Source organism: Callorhinchus milii, unplaced genomic scaffold, assembly GCF_018977255.1.
Source record: "Callorhinchus milii isolate IMCB2004 unplaced genomic scaffold, IMCB_Cmil_1.0 Scaffold3, whole genome shotgun sequence".
In the NCBI taxonomy this organism is placed as follows: domain Eukaryota; kingdom Metazoa; phylum Chordata; class Chondrichthyes; order Chimaeriformes; family Callorhinchidae; genus Callorhinchus; species Callorhinchus milii.
This window is the reverse complement of record NW_024704744.1, coordinates 52113023-52137254: the sequence shown is the minus strand read 5'-3', so window position 1 is coordinate 52137254 and position 24232 is coordinate 52113023. Positions and strand designations below refer to the sequence as shown.

The 24232-nt window shown below is 39.9% G+C and overlaps 1 protein-coding gene across 2 annotated transcripts; it reads left to right on the top strand.

The window, feature by feature from the left end:
• Positions 1 to 562: 562 nt before the first annotated feature.
• wasf1 (WASP family member 1) lies at positions 563 to 22957 on the top strand. 2 transcript variants are annotated; one of them, XM_042333494.1, is made up of 8 exons: positions 563 to 721; positions 5777 to 5911; positions 8423 to 8576; positions 16563 to 16677; positions 17805 to 17971; positions 19047 to 19238; positions 20680 to 21293; positions 22004 to 22957. In XM_042333494.1, the coding sequence occupies exons 1-8, from the start codon at positions 589 to 591 to the stop codon at positions 22159 to 22161; spliced, it is 1668 nt and encodes a 555-aa protein (XP_042189428.1). In that variant the 5' UTR covers positions 563 to 588; the 3' UTR covers positions 22162 to 22957. The 2 variants fall into 2 exon arrangements, with proteins under 2 accessions (XP_042189428.1, XP_042189429.1); XM_042333495.1 differs by lacking the exon at positions 563 to 721 and adding an exon at positions 1926 to 1984.
• The last annotated feature ends 1275 nt before the right edge of the window (positions 22958 to 24232 follow it).

The window sequence follows — 24232 nt, the reverse complement described above, 5'->3', positions numbered from 1 at the left end:
AGCACTATCAAATATAAAGATTATATTTTAAAAGTTCTATCCCAGAAATGCATAGAAACCCCAAAAGAACTTCATTCCACAGTTCCTCCATCTCGCCCCCTCCCTTGCCTCCTTCAAGACCCGTCTCAAGTCTCTCCTCTTCAACTATGACTTTGGTCAGCCTCCACCCCTCCTGATCCTTACCACCAGCTCGGGTGTGGATCGCTGACTGTCCATTCCCTTGGGACATCCTCCTGACGTGAAAGGCACTATACAAATGTAATTTGTTGTTGTAATTGGTAATCCTCTTGGGTAAGGATGTACCATGAAAAGAGGAAAAATATAGAGAAAAAGATTTTGCTTAGTGTCATCCTTCTCAAACCCATTTTACCCATCTCTTTCTGAAAAATAGAAAGGAAAACATCATGTTTTGAAGAATGCTATAGCACTTTATATAACACCATTTGTTAAAATGTGATTTTTTAATAAAAGGTGATCGTTAAATCCAAAATAAAGCTTTGCATGTAACAGTGATTCTTCATTCCTAAAGTATATTAACTGATATAATTTTTTTGTCGCAGGTTTCTTGTTCTGTATGTTGAATTCAGAATGCCATTAGTGAAACGAAACATAGAGCCTAGGCATCTGTGCCATACAGTGCTACCGGGAAGTATTCGGAATGAACTGGAGTGTGTGACTAACATTTCTTTGGCAAATGTAATCCGACAGCTGAGCAGCCTCAGTAAGTATTTCACTCGGATGGATTTTTCTCTGTTTCTGATTATGCGCATCTGAAAACGTATTGGTGCAAATCTTAATTTTCACAGTATGACATGGAAGCTAATTATTGGTAATAACATTGTACATTCCCTGTTAATAGAAACGTAGATATACTGAACTGTTATATAACCTTGAAATGATTTTCATACGAGCATGATTCAAGAGGTTGATTTGATTCTACTTCATTGGGCAGCCTTGAATCTAGAAAAGCCACAGAAAGTGTTCACTGTCTAGAAAATGTCTTTGGCATTGGACATAATGCTTGAAGTGTGGGTTTTAAAAATGTAACTATTTTTTGTGTTTATGAATGAATAGACCCTTTAGTAGATAGATTTTATAGGCAAATGCCCTAAAATACATACATTTACATTCCCGCTCAAAATAGTTGTCATATTAATAAAAAAAACTGTATAAGCTTGCTCAGTCCTTACACATGGCTGTTGAACAATTGTCATGATAGATAAGGTGGGAGCGGTGTGATCTCTTTGCGAGGTTCCGAATTTCTTTTAATGCCAACACCTCCATCACAGTCAGCCTCCAAAACAAGCTTGCCTCAATCCTGCTCAGCAAGCATTAAATAATAAGAAACAAATGTAGTCAATTTTTCAAGTGAATGAAGTCTGTTCTAGTAATCAGCAGAATCTTCCATCAGTATTGCAAAGTAATGGTCTCACATTTTTCAGGGAATATAATTCTCTTTTTNCTGCTCAAGATAAGGATGTTATTGCTGAGATACAATACTATCCAATTTGAAATATCAGCTGCTCCTTATAATTGGAACATTCTATTCTTTTCCAACTCATAAGAGCTTTCCCAATTACCATTGCAATATTTTTCTATTTTCCCACGAGTGCTTTCCTTTTTCTGCTCAAGACTCTGCTCAAAGATAATTCATGTCAAACTTTTAAAGGCAGCAAAGGCTGGGCTCGAGATTAGTTTCCAGGGGTGAAAGACCAGTGTGTTAATCTACTGTGCCACTATCTATATTTGTTTATTTTCTATATTTCTATATTTTTTAACTGAATATTCATTCTAATTCTTCCTGTTCATATAAATTATTTTGTTTGTCCCTGTTGTTGACTAATTCTTCTGTACAACATGTGTGACAAATTACTGAGGAACCATTTAAGAATAAAATCTTGTTTACATCAACAACATTTCTCTGCATCTGTAGCTGATTGAATATAAATGACCAACACACCAGGAATTTTATGGGAAATTTATGGTAAGCTAGATAGTCTACTTCTGCTTGAAATTGTTCTTCTGCATGCGATGAGCCTTACTGCAAACTTGCTAATTTTTTTATGAAATGAAAGATCCTCAATCTGGATGATCGGCCAGCTAAATGAATGGTCTACTCCTGTTGCAATTATGTATATTAGCTATTTTTAAGTTTATGAAAGGATTTGAAAGGTGAGTGTTTATCGGCTGTTTCCACATACATATATGCATATATGTTTTATATATATATTTTATATATATGTGTATATATATATATGTTTTATATATATATGTGTATATATATAGTAGCTAGTAGTAGATCTAATAGGGAGTTTAGGAGGAACTTCTTGATGCAGAGGTTGATGAGAACATGAAACTTGCTGCTGGAAACTGTGGTTGAAGCGAAAGGCATCAATATTATTGAAGACAGAACTTGATGCATACATGAGGGAGAAGGGGATAAAGGGGTATAGGTGAGGGAAATAGGAGGGATGGGGGCACATGTGAAGTATAAACACCAGCACAGACCAGTAAAGTCAACTAGCACGTTTCCATGCTGTCACTCTATGTAAATGCCTCTATGTAACTACTGGAAACTGACCATATGCTTCCAAAGGAAAATATCCTGAGTCTGTTTCCTCTGGTCTAGTAATATACTTTTAAGAAGTAATATACTTTTCTATGAGAGCACAATTTCTCTTTACGCCTTCCCAATTTCTCTTTAGGCCATTTACCTCTTGAAACGTCCTGTTTTAGTTCATTGCTGTATTTGACTAGTTGCGAGAAGCTGCATCTTCTAAAAAATTCCCCAACCTTACTGTTTTATTTCTTTAAATCCCTTCTCTTTCATACCACTGATGAGAAACTTGATGCTGTTTACCTGCTACTTTGTGGGGCAACAATTTAAATGAATTCTTTCTAAAGTGCACTTACTAAATTTACACACTTGTAAGAACATTCAGCAAAGTGTAATAATACTTTTGGACTGCACCAGGAAGTAGATCATTGGCACCAATAATTCATATTTATTAAAGCAACCCAAAATAACGAGTTTCACAAATAGAATGAAGAAAAATATGGCTGCCAGAAGCCCTCTGTTATATTTGTAGTTCAAGTATATATTACAGGTTCAAGCAGAATGGACATTACTTTGTGCTTATCTTTAGCAGTACTTCAAATATTAAGATGACTAAAAGTGGAAAAACATTGTAGATTGTAAGCAAGATACAAATGGAATTTTTTTAAAAATTCTATACGATTACAGTTAATAGAGAGGATTCGCTAATGATAAATTCCCAATAATAATAATAATCCTTGCATTTGATATAGCAATTTTCATGTCGGGAGGACAACAACAACAACAACAACAAGATTCCATTTATAAAGCGCCTTTCACGTCAGGAGGACGTCCCAAGGCGCTGCACAGTTGGGTCATGACCCGAGCAGGGGGGAAATGGTCAGGGTGAGGGGAGGGAAGGAGGGAGCGAGGAGGGGGGAAATGGTCAGGGCGAGGGGAGGGAAGGGAGGGAGCGAGGAGGGGGGAAATGGTCAGGGCGAGGGGAGGGAAGGGAGGGAGCGAGGAGGGGGAAATGGTCAGGGTGAGGGGAGGGAAGGGAGGGAGCGAGGAGGGGGAAGAGGGTCGAGAGGGGAGCTGAAGGCACGGTCAAAGAGAAAGGTTTTGAGACCGGCCTTGAAGGAGGAAAGGGAGGAAGCGGCGAAGGCACTGGGGGATGGAGTTCCAGAGCCTCGGGGCTGAGAGGCTGAAGGCCCGACCACCGATGGTAGGGCGGTTGGGGCGGGGGACGTGGAGCAGACCGGAGCCGGAGGAACGGAGGGTACGGGCAGGTAGGTAGGGGGATAGTAGGTTGGAGAGGTAGGAGGGAGCAAGGCCGTGAATGGCCTTGTAGGTGAGGATGAGGATCTTGAAGTCAATCCTCTGGGGGATGGGGAGCCAGTGGAGGCGAGCGAGGGTGGGAGTGATGTGGTCCCGAAGCCTGGTGCGGGACAGTACACGAGCTGCAGAGTTCTGAATGACCTGCAGCTTGTGGAGGGAGGTGGCGGGAAGGCCGGCGAGGAGAGAGTTCCCATAGTCCAGCCTTGAGGTGACAAAGGCGTGGACCAGGGTTTCAGCAGCGTGAGGGGTGAGGTAGTGCCGTAGTCTGGCGATGTTCCGGAGGTGATGGAAGGCGGTGCCAGTTGTGGTGCGGATGTGAGGGAGAAAGGACAGCTCAGGGTCGAACAAAACGCCGAGGTTCCTGACTGGCTTTGAGAGGTGGAGAGTGCAGCCTTGGATGCTGATGGTGTCAGCGCCTGAGGTGCGGAGGCGCTGACGTGAGCCAATCAGGAGGGCCTCGGTTTTTCGCACGTTGAGCTGAAGAAAGTTGTCTCTCGTCCAGGACTCGATGTCGGACAGGCAGGCTGTCAGGACATCGGTGGTCGTGGAGTTGAGAGTAGAGGAGGAAAGGTAGAGTTGGGTGTCATCCGCATACATGTGGAAGTTAACTCCATGTCTGCGGATGATGTCACCGAGGGGGAGCATATAGAGGGTGAAGAGGAGGGGACCGAGGACAGAGCCCTGAGGGACACCACATGAGACAGTACGGGGGGTGGAGGAGAAGCCATTCGTCGAGACAAAGTGAAGACGGTGAGAAAGGTACGACCTAAACCATTCAAGGACAGTGCCTTGAAGGTTGAGGTGGGAGGACAAGCGGTGGAGTAGGATAGCGTGGTCGACCGTATCGAATGCTGCCGATAGGTCGAGGAGGACGAGGAGGCAGAGGGAGCCCTGGTCACAGATGGTCAGGATATCATTGGTGACCTTGACCAGGGCAGTTTCTGTGCTATGGGCAGCACGGAAACCTGACTGAAGGGGTTCGAAAAGTGAATGGGTGGAAAGGAAAGAGCGCAGTTGGGAGGCGACAACTCTTTCCAAGACCTTGGAGAGAAAGGGGAGGTTGGAGATGGGCCGGTAGCTTGATAGCTGCGACGCATCAAGGGAGGGTTTTTTCAGGGTGGGCGTGATGATGGCAGTTTTTAATGGAATGGGGACAGAGCCAGAGGAGAGGGACAGGTTGATGATGTCAGTGATATGTGGGGCAAGAAAGTGGAGCTGGGAGATAAGGAGTGGAGTGGGGATGGGGTCAAGGGAGCAGGTGGTTGGTTTTAGGGATAGGATGAGTTCAGTGACAGAGGGTGGGGAAACGGGTACAAAAGTGAGTAGGGGAGGATGGGTAGGAGTCGGAGTGTGGGAGGGAAGGGGTGGGTGATGGGTGGAAGTTGGAGGGGAAGTGACCGCGGAGCGGATTCCCTTGGTCTTGGATTCAAGGAAATCCAGCAGGACGTCCCAAAGCGCTTCACAGAATATACTGTAAAGTGAATTGACTGTATTTGTGGGCGAACGCGGCAGCCAATTGTGCACAGCAATGTCCCACAAACAGTCATGGATTGAAAATGACCAATTTATTATTGTTTTTGGAGGGATTATTATTAGGCGTGTGGAGTAAGGAAACTTGCCCAAGGTTTCGCCCTCTGCCTGGAATTGAACTCAGGTGTCTCGCTTGCAAAGCGAGTGCTCTAACCACTGAGCTACAGGACTCCACTATTGAATAATGTAATTCAATAGCTCCTATCCACACACCTTCACTTTGTAGGCATTCACTGTAAAATTCTGGTGAACGGCTCATTTTTAATGAGCAATGTCATAGTGTTTGATAGAAATCTAGTCCTTGTTTTCAATTTTATGTTTGTTTTCCTCTCTTCAAATGTGGATCTGATTTATTTTCAAACTATTTTTCAGGCAAATATGCAGAAGATATATTTGGGGAGCTATTCAATGAAGCTCATAGTTTCTCCTTCAGGGTTAATTCTTTGCAGGAGCGCGTTGACCGTCTTTCAGTTAGTGTGACTCAGCTGGATCCAAAAGAGGAGGAACGTAAGCAAACAATTTTTTCTAAATGTATTTTTAAATTGCTTAATTTGAAGTGTTAGTGAGCATTCTCCCATAGGAACATGCTACTTCTTTTGATAAAGCTTTTTAGACTACTCCAGAGTTTGCTATTGCACTTGCATTAGTGTCTCATTCAAGCCCAAATGCATTTGTTAGCACTTTGACTAACAATCTAAATTCAACCACGATTTATTCAATTCAAGCAAACCCTTTCTTTTCAAATATTTCTGTGTTCATATTAATATTTGATTTCAATTTTAAGATCTGTAAATATTTTGGCCAACTTTTCTCAGCTTTAAACCACAAAGAAGCCTTGTATTTAGCACATAACCATGTTTTAATAATCCTTGCATTTGGTATAATTGCTTATCCATTGTTTAAACATCTCAGTGCTTTAAAATGTAGTGTCGATGGATTACCTTGATAATTGTTGGCCAGGACACTTGAAGAAACTACTTTCTCTTTCTGATAGTTCCATGGTGTTTTTAACACTCACCTAAGCAGGCACAGTTTCTGAAGTATGAGAATTTCCATCTATTTCCTTGTTTTTCCTTTCCCAATCTAAATGTTCTAGGGTATTCGGAAACTTTATCTGACTGGGAGCTATAAGAAGTTTCATTGAAGCAAAGATTGTTTTGTTTAATTTTATAGTAAAATTGCTAGCCTTTTATATAAACAGAATTATAGTGCCGGGCTTTTCAAAGCCTGATCTCATGCCATTTCTTCAACCGTGCCTTCGGCTCCCCTGTCGACTCTCTACCCCCTCCTCGCTCCCTTCCTTCCCTCCCCTCATCCTGACCATTTCTCCCCTGCTCGGGTCCCGACCCAACTGTCCAGCGCCTTGGGACGTCCTCCCGGCGTGAAAGGCGCTCTATAAATGAAATGTTGTTGTTGTATTTGTACTTAGTGCAGGCAACTTTACTGAAATATCAAAGCCAATACAACAAGGAAAAGCACAAACTGTCTTCTCTAAATTAATTAGTACTGTACACAAATATAATGCAGCACGTCCCAACTTTTAAATTTCCATAGGTATAGGATAGGATTCCATATAGCTATGACAGTTAATACTTCAGAATACTGGAGTTGAATAATTTGTCAGGGATCTAAAGTGGACCTTTGTTTGTAACTATATCTGCATTGCCACATCAAACAAGCTGTCCTTTGTTGTACAAATTGCATTTGTTTTTCAATCATTTTCTTTGATCTTTTAATATAGTAAACTCCGGATAACGTGTTTACTATATTAAACATAAGGTCCTAGTAACAAATTATCCAATGTGACGAGTTAGCCAAAGGTCCTCACCTTATGCTCCCATGCTACTCGCAAGCGAAAGGACCTGGGTTTGATTCCCGGGCAGGGTGAAACGTTAGGCAAGTTTCCTTGCCCCACACACCTCGGTTTACCTAGCACTAAGTAGGAACCCAGTTGTTAGTCGATTTGCGGATTGCTTTTCCGGTAGTAATAATAATTTGGCCACTCAATTCACAACTGTTTGTGGGACACTGCTGTGCACAATTGGCTACTGCGTTTCGCCCACAAAATATACAGTCAAAGCACTTTACAATATATTCTGTGAAACTCTTTGAGACATCCTGAAGGCGTGATAAGGACAAAATCAACTGCTATTATTAATTTTACATACATTGATTGAGGTTAGAAACAGCTGATCTTGGATGGGAAAATGTGGATATAATTTAGATCCTAATGTTCTGCTGGCTGTAACTTGCTCACATCTTATTTGCTTGTGTGTTCTGATTAATTCAGTGAGTTGTCTGAAAGTAAGCACCAGCGTCCTTTCTATCACGTATTCAGTTCATACCACGTTGGTTAAATAACAGTAATTTAGTTCCTATTTAAAATGTACGTGTGACTTTAAATATGGATCGAAGAATATTTTTATCATCACAGTAAAACTTTTTTCTATTATTCTAGACATCCTCCAATACAGCTGGGATATGGTAGTGCCAGGGATCCAAATGCACCTACAAATAGTCACTAAAACTTTTTACAATAAATCCTACGAAGCATTTAAGATTTTTTATGAAGTGATAAAATGCTGTACCAAATGCAAGGATTATAATCGGTAGGGCGAACCCAAAACCTAAATTTCTTCTCTGCTGCTGATTAATGAGAACTCCCTGAGCAATATTACTCTCTCCCATGTTAAAGTAGTGATATGTGAACTTGTAAACAAAATTCCCGCCCACTAGTTATTCCAGCTTGATTTTGGTCTCTGGTGATGCTGTTTTTTTTTAAAAAAAACTACAAATGTTTTTGTGTAATGTCATGTGTTCTCCCTATGATGGCCTCCCAAGAGAAGTATTAATTATACTGGCATTATATGTGGTATAAATGACTAGAATAGCAAGTTTGAAGTCATGCAATGATAATTTTGTGAACATTAGTCCATTAGTATTTTATTCAAAGAAGTATGTAGGACAGGGGGTTTAAATGATTTCCAGCCTTAATTGCTCTTTGGTTTCTCATTTCAGTGTCGCTGCAAGATATTACAATGAGGAAAGCCTTCCGAAGTTCCACAATTCAGGACCAGCAGCTGTTTGACCGCAAGTCGTTGCCTATTCCATTATTGGAAACTTACAGCACATGTGAAAAACCACCACCGCTTAATATCCTTTCTTCGTACAGGTCTGGACATTTTTTAAACTTAGATGAGAGACTTAGAAAGAAAGAAAATCAGATAGCTAATTTCAGAACAAATAATTACAGAAAAACAGCTGTGACCAAATTTGGGCCTTTGATTTTTTTTTAATTCTGTAAATAGTAAACTTAGTGATGGACAGAGGCCTGGAATTTACATGGTGTACTGCCAAAATGTCATATTACAGTGTGACCTATATTTATTTTGTGTGCTTAATAAAAAAGCCATCACTTTTGGAAGTTATAGTTACTAAACTATTCAAAAATAAGCTGGAATAGGCAGACAATCTTAAAATTATTAATTTTCTTTGCTATTTTAAAATAAACTACATTAAGTAGATTTTCTGTGTATAAATATTAAATGTGATTTGTTTGTTCACTGTTTACTGTGAAGTGCACTTATCTTTCAGTGAGAGCTTTATTTGAAGATGGTACTTATTCATCTTGCACCAGTATGTATCAACACATGTCGTGTTTACAAGGTGTGCTGCCCATTTCTGGTGATAGGATGTCATTGCTCATGGTATAACTATTATGTAACTTGTACTTGTTATGGTAAGGGAGGGGCAAAATACAATTGAGTTTTTTCATCTAACAAATAATTTGGCTTGACAGCACTTTGAGTTTAACCCAAGGTTTTGAATATTTTTTTCAGGAAAGGAAGAGGGGGGGGGGGCGCGGTGAGGGAGGGGTTAAGCTTTAATCCTAAAATCAAAAGACTGACTTTTTAAAAATAAATTCAAAGATAGCTTTAGTGACATTATTCTGCCTCCCAATTAGAGAGGAAATGAGAAGAAAATTTGCTTTTTAAAATTCTTCTGTTGGTTAAGTCTTTCGTACACAATTGACCAAAGGAATGCAAAGGCACAGAAAAAATTGAGAATGGGAGCAGTTGCCATTTTTCAACCAGGCAGACTTGCATATTTGTGTTTGCTGACTACTATGAGCAAAGCCATTGATATTCTCACAGCAGGAAGAATGTGTTGCTTTTAATGGATTGCTTTTAAGTGCATTTTAAAGGTATCCATCTTGATTCATTTTAGTTCCATGTAGCTTCATCCCTTGACACTTCTCAGAGAAAAATTGCTCAGCACTGCTCCCTCTAAGGGTTCCTAACCCTATTATCACCTTAGGATCTTGTGATCTTCCTTCAGTTTCATACTGCATAAAAGTCCAATCTTCAGTTATCTTTCTAACAATGGGAGTAGTTCATTCTAGTAGATTCCACTGTTCATCTGTTTATAATGCTGGAGATTTTTTGATTAGATACATTTTTTAAAAAGTATGAAGTAGGTTAAGTTTACATTGAAAGTTTCTTTAATGAAGATAGGATAGTTTCCGTGGCTTCTCCCACAATAATGGGGCTAACATAGTAACCTAGCAGAAATGCAGGCTGTGGGCGCATATCTACATCCCACTGTGATGCTGCAATACCATGTTGCCCTTAAAACAATTTAATTTTAGTTTTAAGGTCAAAGTGTCTTCACTTTTTTATGTGGTTATCTGTTGTTTAAGTTCAAATTGACTACTGGCACAAACTAGTTGAGCTGAATGGCCTGTTTCTGTGCAGTATCATTCCATGTAAAACTCTTCATGGACTTTTCTGGATTTTCCGTTTCTATATTCTTTACTATATAAGAACATAGGACTTAGGAGCAGGAGTAGGCCATTCGGCCCCTCGAGCCTGCCCCGCCATTCAATAAGATCATGGCTGATCTTCTAATCTAACTCCATCTGCCCGCCTTATCCCCATATCCCTTAATCCCTCTATCCTTTAGAAATCTATCAATCTCAGTCTTGAATATGCTCAAGGACTGAGCATCTACAGCCTTCTGGGGTAGAGAATTCCATAAATTCACTACTCTCTGAGTGAAGAAGTGTTTCCTCAACTCTGTTCGAAAAGGCTGACCCTTAACCTTAAGACTGTGACCCCAGTCTCGCACTGTGTACTCTGTCAAGCCCCATAAGAATCTTATATGTTTCAATAAGATCACCCCTAGTTCTTCAATATTCTAGAGAATATAGGCCTAGTTTACTCAACTTATCCTCATAGGTCAACCCCCTCCTCCCAGGAACTAACCTAGTGAATCTACGCTGCACCCCTCTAAGCCAAATATGTCCTTTCTTAAATAAGGAGACCAAAACTGCACACAATATGATAGGTATGAGTCAGTTGTCTTTTGTTATGGATTATTATAGACACATTTTACTTATTTTAATGGTGGCTGAGGATAAAGTTTTTACTTGCCCATCAATTGTCTCTTATGATCCTAAATATTATAAGTAGTATCAATTAAACATTTCCCATAGTAGTGTCCCTTCAGAAAGACCCATGAAAAATTGAATGGTTGGGCAAAATGTTATAGGAATTTGCATAGCGGACTAAATTTTATCTACTGATCTTTTTATTAATAATAATCCTTAAATTTGGTATCATGCTTTTCATGACAAGAGGATGTTGCAAAGGTAAAAATCTTCACTGTAAAGTGCAGTGTCCCATAAAGCCATGGAGTGAGTGACAAATTTTATTTGGGGGATTGTTGGTCAGGACACCACTCCCTTCTGTGTTTGAATAGTACTATGGGACCTGAATAGGCAGATTGAGGTTCAATTTCTCAACTGAAGGATGTCTAGATTTGATAAAATAGTTTTAAACCCCGGTGAGTAATGTATAGATATTGAAAATACTTAAAAATTCACTGGTACTGTTCTTGTGGTGTAGCATGCCTTGATGCTCAGCACATTCTGCTCCAGCTGAGTGCCTGATTCCACATCTTGATCTTTCCTGAAGATCTGCAAACAAGGCTGTTCAGGCTGTCCTTGTGGGTAACTGATTTCAGGAATTCTCGAAATTGTTTAGAAGTGCCAGTAAAAGCCATCCTGGGAATGAGTGCAAAAAGACAGTGAATCCTTTTAAGGCCAAAACATTTTCCTTTGAGCTTGGACATAAAGGTAGTAGGATGAACTGGAATCACTGTCCTAACATTGCAGCACTGATTGTTAACCAATCGTATTGCATTTTCTGGTCTAACCACTGTTACAGGGACTGATTCACATTGTACCCTCATTCATGCCATCACATTTAAACTCAACTATTTGAACACCCTGCTCAACAGGCTCCCCAAATCTTTCCTGCACATGTGGCAGACCATCCAGAACAAATATATAGCACCTTTCACTTCGGGAAGGCTTCCCAAGGTACTTAACGATCCTGGTTGGGAGCCAAGCTGGGGGTTGGAGCTGAGTGGAGTGGTGAGAAGGGAAAATGACTGAATGCACAGTCAAAGAAGTAGGTCTTGAGATGGATCTTGAACAAGATGATGAGGAAACAAGTCTAATGAGGACTCCAGAATGAAGTTCCAGTGGAAGCAAATAGTATGAAAGCCTGTCGTCCATCAGTAGAGGGGCGAGCAGGGCAGGGTACATGAAGCAGGTTTGTGCCTGCTGAGCAGCTGGGTCAGTACAATTTTAGTAGGTTTCAGAGGTGGGGTGGGACGAGAGCATGGAGGGATTTAAGATCTTGAACTCGATCTGCTGGGGGATGGGGAGCTAACGGAACTGGGCAAGGATATGGGTGACAGGCTCAATGGATCCTGTTGTGGGAGAGTCTACAAGGTTCTAGATAGTCTGCAGCTTGTCTAGGAAAGAATTGAATAGTCTGAAGAACAGAATGTTGGCGTAGTCAAGCATGGATGTGGTTAATGCATGGATGAGGGTCTCAGCAGCCCAAGGGGAGAGGTGGAGTTGGACAATATTTCAGATGTAGGGCAAAGCTGGGTCGGTCCGAGCATGGATATGGTGTTTAAAGGCATCAGAACATAATAAGTTCTGCACTAGCTCCACAACTTGTAATGTGTATTCACACAGGTGATGCTCTCAACACCTAAAACAAGGTGGCACTTAAAGGAGCCAAGCCATAGAAACTCTGACTTGTTGACATTCGACTGGAGGTATAGGAACAAAAATAATGGGAGCTCATCAAGGACTTGATGTCTGATAGGCAATCTGTCAGACCAGCAGTGGTGCTGGAATTGAGGGTGGAGGTAGAGTTGGGTGTTATCTGCATACATGTGTATGACGTCACTGAGCTGGAGCATATAGATCTGAACTTTTGTTTTCTGCAGCTCCAGGCTCTGTGAGCCTAACTCCCTGCTTCCCCCTTGTTCAGTTCCACTGACTCCCCATCAAATTCAACTTTCTCATCCTTGCATTCAAATCCATCCACAGCCTCTACTCACCCTACCTCTGTGACCTCCTGCAACCGCACCACCCTGGCTGTGCTCTCCACTCAGTGAACACTACTTAACGTCCTCACCCCAACAGGTCACACTATCAGTGTGCATATGTTTGGCCATTCTGGAACCTCCACCTCACCTTTCCCTCCCCACCTTTAAAACCTATCTTATAATGTTTCTTTTCTCCTGTGCTTTTGGTCACTTCCCTCACTTCAGGGGTCCTCTTTAGCCCACCCCACCTTCAGCTATGACTTCCAGTCAGGTCTATGAAGCACTTTGAGATGTCCTCTCAACCTGGAAGGTGCTATATAAATGTAAATATTTTGTTTTTGCTGTCCACTCCCTTTGTTTATTATTCAACACTCCGTTTCCCCCACACCCTCCCATTGTTTTTGCCCCTTGGTCTCTGTTCCTCATCCCTCATCCTTATTTGAAGGGCACGATTCTCCCTTGTTATAAATGGTCTGTTCTTGTTTGAGCAGCTGCTTTTTCTTGGGGGCATTTTATGATCCTTTTTGCTCAGTATAGAAACAGACAATGGGAACAGCAAAATTCTGAACTTTTAGTCTGACCTAGCTGCTCATCATCTAACCTAACAGCTGAATTCCTATTATCAACTTGCAAAAAACTAAAACTTGTGTGAATTGCTGTCTGTCGGCATAAGGGCTTTGTGGTTTGGGTCATGGACTGTCGTTTAGGAACCATGTGCTCTGGATTCAATCTGCTGGTGGGTGACTTGGAATAGACTTCAGCATTTATAAATATTGCTGTTTGGTTACCCCCTTCAAAAAAAAAAAAAAAAAAAAAAAAAATTTAAGCAAGGTTGATCATTTGATCACATCCCAAGTTTTGCTATTCTGCTGAATGTATTCCCCCCTCCCCCGGGAGAATAGTCACTAGTGAGTAATTTGACAGCTAACAAGATTTGAGCTCTCACTAGGTGGATGCCACAATTATGAAAAGTACACAATACAAGGGAAACAAAGTTGAAAGAGAGTAATTGCTATTCAATATGCTCTCCTAGCTAGTTTATTAAATTGTATCCTTGTACAAGTCATATTTACTGTAATAATAATAATAATGCTTGCATTTGATATAGCGCTTTTCATGTCTTCTAGACATCTCAAAGCACTTCATAGAATATGCTGTAAAGTGAATTGACCATATATTTGTGGGCAAAACGTGGCAGCCAATTACACACAGCACAAACAGTCCCACAAACAGTCATGGATTGAAATGAACAATTTATTATTGTTTTGGAGGGATTATTATTAGGCGTGTGGAGTAAGTAAACTTACCCAAGGTTTCGCCCTGTCTTATGTGGTGCACATCCACAGATATGAAGAGGCATCAAGGGACTATGTTGTAATAATGTATTGTTATTGACAGTCGAAGAATACTGAGACTCCTCAACTCCTCACCTAGAACACTCCAGTAACCTCATTGCCTGGGGTGATCTGCGTGTTATCTCAGAGTCGCTATTTACTTTAATGGGACGGGTGCCTTGGTTGAGCCTAGCAGCTGATACAGAACTGCCCAAATAAGGGTTAAGACAGAATACCAGCAGGTATTCAAACATTACTTAGATGGTTACTGGATCCTGATTATCTCCTAAGATGGAGAGAGACAACCATCCCCATTGGAGTAAATAGAGTAGCTCCAAGGTGCATCTGCCTTCTACCATAGGTCAGCAATACCCATTAGAAATAGACTTCAGCTGACAAGGGAAGGCAGTAATTTAAATAGAAAACCCTTCCCCTCCTAGATATTCCTCAAGACTTTTCCTATTAATGTAATTCCGTTGTTTTATTTCTTGTACTACCCACTTTCAGCCACTGGGGGCATAAATTGCCCACTCAAGCTGCCCAGCTATGGTTTAATTGGGAATTTGGGGGCTTGAGAGAATGGCCTAATTACAGCCCCTAGTTTTTATTCACAAGTCTGCAGTATCTTGAAAGATGGCTTTCATTTTTTGAGATCAGGTTGTTTTGATCGGGGTCGGCAGTGTTAGCCGAGCTCAGTTGGTAGCACTCTCACTCTTGAGTTAGAAGGCTGAGGGTTCAAACTCTGGTCTTTGAGCTCATAGTCTAGATTGAGGGGAGCGCTGCATTGTAAGCGGTGCCATCTTTCAAATGAAACTTTAAACTGGGATTCCATCTGTCTGTTCAGGGGACATTAAAGATTCCAGAGCGCTATTCAAAAAAAGAAGGGAGATTCTGATGTCCTGGCCTACAATCCTGCAGATAAAATTGGTCATTCGCTTCATGGCTGTTTGTTGGACATGGCTATGTGCAAGTCAGCTGCAGTGTTTGTCCAAAAATGGTCACAATACTGCAGTATACTGTGAAGCGTTTTGAGACATTTTGATGTTATCAATGCAAGTATTTTTGGAATTTGCTTTTTGTACATATTTGTTATTGGCTTACGAAGGAATACCAACTGCATATTTATTGAGTTATCCAGGTCTAGAGAATACAATGCTCTTGAAAGGAGAGGATTCAGTGGTAAAGAGAAACATCTGAAAATGCTGTTTAAGTGACCAACTGGGATATGATCATTACAACTTAGGAGTCCTTTCACCTATTGCTGGGCTCTAAGCTCTCTAGCGATCTGGCTAAAATGTTTTTTTACCCATTATAATAACCTGAGTTTTGAGCTAATGCTCCTAATAACAGTGCACTATCAATATTTTCACAGTATTATGTCCATTGTTTAATTCCAATCATTTTAAGTAATAAGTTATAGTAGTATCCAGATGTGATGGACTAGCATTAGTCGATGGAATAAATCTTTGCTTGCTTAATGTGGTGAATAAGTGGAGTTGTTGCACACTATTGCAGTAGAATATAACTGTCGACAGTAACAAGTCTTGAAGGGGATAGGGCAGGATAGTTGGATTGAAAGTACAGCTTGCTCCGAAAGCTGCTGCAGACTTGATGGATTGAATGGCCTCCTCCTGTGCTACAAATTTCTATGATTCTAACCAAAACCATGCAATGAACTGAAAACGGTAGAATATAACTATTCACTAGTTTCCTATATATTAAATAGGACAACATGTAGTCTGGAACATTACAAGGCAGTTACAGATCTAATGGTCGAAATAATGTTGAACTGCTCTAGGTTTGTTCTCAATGGTTGACCTTAGACCCCAAATTATCACTATGACTTTGTTATCCTATTAATAGTCCTTGCATTTGATATAGCGCTTTTTACGTCGGGAGGACGTCCCAAAGCGCTTCACAGAACACACTGTAAAGTGAATTGACTGTATATTTGTGGGCGAACGCAGCAGCCAATTGGGCACAGCAATGTCGCACAAACAATCGTAGATTGAAAATGACCAATTTATTATTGTTTTTTGTTTTGGAGGGATTATTATTAAGCGTGTGGAGTAAGGAAACTTGCCCAAGGTTTCGCCCTTAGTTTGTTATCTGGAGGGTAGTGGAGAATGGCTGTATTTTAATACTCTGTGACTGAGGAAAGGGACAGGAGAAACATTTGTCAGCCTGGCTATTTGTTTTTTTCCAATGCTAAATGTGGTTACAATAAATTGGACTAGTGTAGTGAAAGTTAATTTGTTTAGTGCTCTGTGCCAAATAGATCTGAAATGTCCATTTGGCACAGAATCGCTAACAAAAGACATTAAATGGTAAATGTGTACCATATCTTTTGAAGACTATCTATAGAACTGAAGGAAGCAATTCTGATGTTAATGTGACCTATTGTGTTATTGCAGAGACGATGGCAAAGATGGTTTGAAGTTTTACACAAATCCTTCATATTTCTTTGATTTGTGGAAAGAAAAGATGTTGCAAGACACCGAAGAGAAGAGGAAAGAACGAAAACTAAAGGTTTAAACTGTTGCTGAATAAGAAAATGATTTTTGGCATTTTGACTGACCCAATTAACATGCAAATTTTAAATAAAATGCAGAGTAGGTCTTGATCTCAAACGTGAATTTGAGAATGGAGATCAAATACTCCCCAAAGGATTGAGAACGGAAGAACCAGTTCTGTCAGGGGAACATATCCTTATCGGCAAAGCCTAGGAACGTTTGGCTACCCACTATTTATGCTGGAGGGGTAAAAGATACTAGCATCCTTTCGGTTTCTTATCCCAGAGTGCGTCAGTGAACTTGCACTTGATATAAGATGCCAATCCATTTGTGTTTTCTATATTTTAAAAAAAACTCACTGAACGTTGAGCTTCTCAGCTTTTTACTGAAAATGGAGAGGCACTAATCCAACACAGCTTCACCTCCAGTATGAAGGAAGAAGTGGGAAACTATAAACTGACCAGTTTAATCAGCAGCAGGGTAAAGCTCTTTAAATAGTGATGTGTTGTAAATTGTGGGTGAAAAAATAGTATAGTTTTAATTTAAATTGAACTGGTTTTTTTTTCTTGCTTATTGCAATTGTAGCTGTTACTGAGATATGAGCCCATCAGTGGACCTTACTACTTCACCTAATGTTTTTTGTTGCATGTGGGAGACCATGGGTTTAATCTTGCAATTTCTTCAGCTTGTTAGTTATTCGTGCCTATCCAACACACAAAATGCTGCTTACTTTCCCACAAATCTATAAATAAAATGAAAGTGAAAATAATTTGTATATTACTATTACTATAATTAATAATATTAATTATTAATTAATAATTTGTATTATTACTATCTTGGAATATTTCCAAGAGATCTTAGGAGTCCCATGCTGCCTGTTTGCTTTGGTAATTGTACAATGTGGCCTAAAGAGATTTGTTAGAAAATAATACTTTAAAGATTTTAAGCTCATAGAAATAATTCCAGTATTCCATAAAAACAGTTTTAAACATGCAGTAGATTTAAATAAATGTTTTTTTCCGTAAATGGAATAGTTACGAATTCCATGGTGGCAGATTCTTAGGTCTACTGAAACATTATTATTGGTAGTGGTATCATATCAGTATCTTGCTCCTATTGCCATCATTCTTTCTTTTCCCCCAGAAACCAATAGATCGGCCCCGAGAACCAGACCGAATACCAAGAATGCCCCAGGACAGACGAAAGGGTGGAAAGCAAGCCCTGGGCGCAGAATTTTCAGCTGATGATCGAGATTTTCTTCAGAAAAACCGAGATAATATCAATGGACCACCATTATACTCTGAGCTAAGGTTTGTTTTGTAAATTATGTGGAGTTGAAGAATTCATTTTTGTGAAGCTCAAAATGTAGACACAATACTAAAATGAGTATTTGTATATGGTATTTGGTCGTGTAACTTATTGCCCAGACAATGAAGGATAATGGGGGCATAACAAAGGTGATATTCCTGAGTGAAACTCGATTCATAAAGCACCATATCTGGAATGCTAAGACTGCAGCCTATACAGTAATTTTGTATTTTGAACTATTAAATTGCTTTCCAACAATGATTTGCATTAATATAGTGGAGTCCTGTAGCTCAGTGGTTAGAACACTTGCTTTGCAAGTGAGAAACCTGGCAGGGTGAAACCTTGGGCAAGTTTCCTTATTCCACACGCCTGATAATAATCCCTCAAGAAAAAAACGATAATAAATTGGTCATTTTCAATCCACGACTGTTTGTGGGACTGCTGTGCGCAATTGGCTGCCGTGTTTCGCCCACAAAATATGCAGTCAGTTCACTTTACAGTATCTTCTGTGAAGCCTTTGAGACGTCTAGAAGACATGAAGCGCTATATAAAATGCAAGGATTATTATATTATTATTATAGTGTCCTTCACATGGGTTAGCATCTTGAAGCGCTTAACAGTGTAGTTTTACACCAAGCCAGGGAGAAAGGGGAAGTAACTGTAGGTACAGTTGAAGAGGAAAGTCTTCAGTTGCAATCTGAAGATACAACAAAATTACATTTGTATAGCGCCTTTCACGTCGGGAGGACATCCCAAGGCGCTGGAAGTTGGTAAAGGGAATAAGGTGGAGGGATTATGACAGGGAGTTTGAGGTCAGGGTATAGTGGCTCTAGGTACACCTGGCAATGGTGGAGCATAGATGGCACACATGGAACTCTTCGTCTGGTTTGGATACTCTTAAGCATGGTGATAGGTTTCCATGTGTGTCAAAGACACCCAGCTGATCAAAAAAAAGTGCTGATTTGTAAACTTCTATAACTAATCCACTGACTGTTCCATTCAATAGCAATTTCCAGTAGTTAATAATATATGAAAAGTAAATGCTAACAAGTGTGAAAAATCTTTTCCCTCTTCTAGGCAGGACCCTTGTGCTGACTATTCAGATGACCATCTTCTACACCTTGTACACTCAACAATACCAATTAGTCATATTACTGATCCTTCCATTGGAATGGGGGATAAAATATTTGTTTCAAGACCTCACGAGCCACCTCCACCTCCACCAGTGCAGACTGTGACTGATGTGAAACCGGTCCCACCAGTCTTTAGGTAAGCAATGCTGCACCAAGAATCTATTTCTTTGACAACTTAACTTATTTCATTTAAGAAATGAAATGGTTTTAGACTTGCTTATACTCGCAGTGATGGAACTAACTTCAAATTAGGTAGGGCACACTTTGTATTGGTAAACCATAGTAATCTAACTTGTTTTAAAATAGTCAATTCCCCAGTCTGTGCTATGTCAGCTGATCTCAGTTAATAGGGGTTTACAGTTGGCCTTAATGACCTAGACTAGGGTGGAGAAAAATCTGGTTGGATTCTGGCTGCTGACTATCGAGTGACTCCTGCTGGAAAGGATGTGTGAATGTCAGGTGTGGGCAGGATTGAGCTCTGCTCTGGTGCCCCTTATGGTCGAATAACCTGCCAACAATCACTGTCTAGGCTCATGCATGAAGAACGGGCTGAGATACCGGAGGGCAGCTAGCACCTATGGAACCATTCTTCAGAATAAGTCAGCATCTTCAGGAGAAATGAGGGGGAAAAATGGAAGCGAGAAAAACAAATTGGTACATTTGTTCAGAATATCAGTAGTCTGATATATTATATTTATATATAATATATTTTAGAGCCCCCCCATTCAAAATGAATACCAACTTTCCCCATTTTTGCTTCCTTCCTCTTAACCCTCTGTATTAGTGTAGCAGTACTTTGACTTGCATCAGTTAAGTAAATGTTTTATCATTTATGCTGCACTTTAGATTTCGAACCACCAGGTAAAATAGACTCCTTCTACTTGCAGTGTGGCCACATAAGAACTGGTATTCAGTTTTACACCACTCAAACTGCACAAACCACTGCCTTAAGTAGTGTACTCTATGCTTTGACAACGTATTACTGACTTGATCTAACTTCAAGATCAATCCTTAACTTCCTGCCTCCAATAGTGTATTACTTTAATTGATTTGCTTATTAAGATTGTATGAGGGTGAATGTCAGATTACTTATTTCTTCAACTTCTACATAGAACTCTTCTTTTCACCCCCCACCCCCACCCCACACACACTTCAATTCTTTTGAGTTTGAGGACTTGCAGCAATTATATTTGTATATATTTTCCATGTCCATTCAGTCTTTGTCTCTTTTGTTGCTCTATCAGAAAACCTAAGGCCTGTTATTGACAAAAATACATGCAAGTACTTTATTTCTATGATTCTCCGAGCAAATAACTGACTATACCAATAGGAACGTGGTTTATTATTTTGACACACAAAGGGGGAGAGTGAAAATCTTATGAGTTATGCTACAACATCCTCTGTCAGGAAATCTCTTTTGCTTGTGATTTGCCCTGTTGGTAGCATGTGCAGGATATTTGTTATTCAAAGAATGAAGGTGGCCCTATGAAGGTAAGTACCCTAGTTTGTATCTTTTGTATATGTTAGTTAAAATGTCATTAATATTTGTACTAAAAATGTGTTGATTTCCTTTTCAGTTTGAATGCCGATTTGATGGATCATCATCTTCGATCTCCAGTTACCAGCAAGGCAACCGTAATTATGAGCCCTGCTGTTCCGCCTCCCCCTCCTCCACTACCACCCCCACCACCTCCTCTTCCTCTCACAGGAGCTTCAGTCAGAACCACCATCACCTCAACACCTCCACTTGCTCCTATGCTGCAACAGCCAATGGTATCTGTGCCACCACCAGCAACACCTCTTCAGATTGCCCCTGGAGTACTTCATCCTGCTGCTCCTCCAGTAGCACCCCCATTGATCAAGCCTTCCCTTCCAGTTTCTGCCCCGTCGCATGGAGCTGATGTGATGACTACCTTTCCAGTTCAAACAAGTAAAGGACAAGGGCTGCCACCACCACCCCCACCACCACCACCCCCTCCTCCATCTGGACCACGATCCTTTTCTCCCCTTGTCGTAGGACCTGTCCCACCACCACCAGGTCCACCACCACCATCTTTTGGTTCCAGACCAGCAGTTCCGTTGGTCCCACCATCATCTCCTTCTCAAGCAGGATCTGATGCTAAACGACATCCGTCTTCCCTGCCTGTGATTAGTGATGCTAGGAGTGTTCTGCTTGAAGCAATACGTAAAGGTAAGTAAACTACAATGTACTTTTTAATGCATTGAACATGCATTACTCTGTGTTAATAACTGGACTCAAATTTTCAGCCCAAGATTTGGCAGATTGTTGAATTCAGTCTTAGTCTTGAAGTCTCTTATCTTTAATTGTTTTTTTAAAAAAACTTGCAGAAAATCGTCTTCAAAATTAAGGCTGTATTTAAGAACAGAAAAACAGAGTTTGCAAATTCTGAACTCTCTAAAATCTATGTAAATAGGGAGAAATTCCACCTAGGTGTAAATTTACTCTATTAGTTGTTTCTCATGTTGTTTGGATTAATGACCAAATAACCCAATTGTATGCATTGCTGACTTGCATTCTAGGCTGAGGAATGATAAAGTATAGGGTCATAGAAATACCAGAGAAATACAAGAACAAGTTGCATGAATACATCTATCTTGATGCATTAGGTGATACAAAACAAAGGTTAGTGGTTTATCATTCCTGGAATTTTAAGAGAATGAGATGTTTATATTATATATACAAGTGTGAGGCAGACCTCTCGATGAGATGAGAATGTCTCCAGGAAATTCAATTCCGATTCAGACCGGCAGATGCACATCTTATTTTTCCACATTGAAGGGGAGGGTTGTTCAACTTGAGGCTGACTCCATTCTTCAGTTTCTGCAACACAACTCATTTAACTTTACAGAATAAAAACCTTCCCATTTCTTCTTTGATAGGCATTCAGCTTCGCAAGGTGGAAGAGCAGCGTGAGCAGGAGGCGAAACACGAACAAGTTGGTAATGACGTAGCAACAATTCTGTCTCGACGTATTGCTGTGGAGTACAGTGACTCAGAGGATGATTCTGAATTTGATGAAGTGGACTGGTTGGAATAGTGCTCCAAACTAACTTTGTACAGTGTGGAATTTGATGTTGGACATTCACTGTGGCACTCAATCCATAGGAATGTGTGTATATTTCATAGTGGGGAGACGGGGATGTTTTGTGTTTGCAGTATGTGTAACACTACAGATTTAATTGGGACACCAAGCATTTTCCTGGGATTTTCTACTTCTGGTTCATTGCATCTTACTAGTTTTTTTAATACAGACTAGATGTTTTCCATGTTGGTTACAGTTCTGTGGAGCGTTTTGTTTTGTATGTTTGTAGAACAAAGGCAAACCCCTAAAGTATTAAACCTAGGCTACTGGACACTAACACAGCGGCTCTGAAATGTTTGTCTTGCGCTGTGTGAGAGCTCTCAGTCTTTGTGTTCTAAAAGTCAAAAAGAGCAGCTCGGGTTACACTATGAAGCACATTAGGAACACTATTTGTAAGATTGGCCTTGCACTATAGTTGCTTCTGATGTGAAGAGACAACATATCCCATCAAATATTGCCTATGTCAGTACTGTGTAAACAACCATATGCACTAACATACCATTATAAGTAAATGGACTGCCTGTAATAAATAGAAGTCATTGATCCATTGTGGTGACTTGCCTTACTCCATTATTCATAATTTAATTGCAACTCTTTGTTTGAATGTACTATTTTGCCTGCACACTAAGTGTTCATCTGTGAAAACTACTGATTAGAAGCCACTGCATCACATATTTAACCTCAAGTGATATGAAAATAAGTTTTCCTGATGTTTGCTGTATTTAATAAATTGAAATTTGTTTGAAATGTTTTTTGAATGACTGGTTTACTTTTTTAAAAGCTGATATATATATGTATATGTGTGTGTATATATAAAATATACTTGTGCAGTTTATTTAGTATATTTAAGGTTCTCACATTATCTGAAAGCAATGCCTTGAGTTTTTAACAGATCTAATTTGATACAAAATGCAGGTTTAGCTAACGTGTACTTGATTTTCTTGTCTATACTAATGTGAGAAAAGCTAATTGTTTGTTAGTCATCACTCAAATCCAAGGAAAAGCTATGCCTTTGTTCCAGTTGTAGTAGAAATAATGAGTATTCCTCATGCCCATGAGTTGGGGCTGATTACAGCACTAAAGGAAAAGGTTCATTTCCTCAACAGTGGTGAGCTCTTCATCTCAGTTGCATTATATACTTATATTTTAATGCTACTAAAATAACTTGTCTGCTGAGTTAAGCCCACAATACATAGGTACTCCACTTTACAATGTATTCTGTGAAGTGCTTTGAGACATCTCAACGACTGAATCATTAAAATGATAAGCCTCATCAAATGAAAGAGCTATGATCTAACTGATCTAAACTTCAAGGCAAGGATTGGTTATGTTGGGAATGGACACTTTTGATGCCAGCTTCAAGCATTCTATACCATAGCAAATTAAAAATTTATGTTTCCCGTACTGTAGTCCAATACTGGGGATTTATAGAAAGCTCCACAATTTATTCAAATCGTACAGACTGGTTTCCTCTGAGCACCCAGTGGTGAACAGATGCACTTCATTTTAGACATATCAGACAACTGATACGTTTTTACACAAATATTAGGGAATCATCTGGTTTTGTATAAATGTGTTGTCTTCATGCTGCAGCAGCTACACAAATAAGTTAGCGTTTGCTTATATTCTTCGCTGCTCATTCATTATCTAACCTTGTTCTGGTAACCCCTTTATCAGTCATTAATTTCATCACAGTGATTTGTTTACCAGGTAAGACAAATAGCAACCTGGCATGACTAGTGATGTAGATTGCAGTTGTACTCTCCAGAGAATTACTTTGGCAAATGTACTATGATTAGATATCACTGGCAGAGACCATTGTGGTGTGCAGAATGCATAAGAATACTTTGATTAGGTTTACGGGAAAATTAACTGACTGCTTTTGTCCAGTCACCCTGAATTTTATAGCCTGCAATTTTACAATTGTTTTGCAACTTAAAAAAAATCTAAAGGGCCAATGTATATTGCTGAAAACTGTCATGGATATTTTGTTTTGATCTGTTTTAACACGACTCCATCAATACTG

What these genes read in the sequence shown, in the direction of transcription:
- wasf1 (XM_042333494.1), top strand. Translation starts at nt 589, where the DNA reads ATGCCATTAGTGAAACGAAACATAGAGCCTAGGCATCTGTGCCATACA. An exon ending in CCGACAGCTGAGCAGCCTCA is followed by an intron (nt 722 to 5,776) that starts GTAAGTATTTCA and finishes ACTATTTTTCAG; the next exon opens with GCAAATATGCAGAAGATATA. An exon ending in GGAAAGAACGAAAACTAAAG is followed by an intron (nt 16,678 to 17,804) that starts GTTTAAACTGTT and finishes CTTTTCCCCCAG; the next exon opens with AAACCAATAGATCGGCCCCG.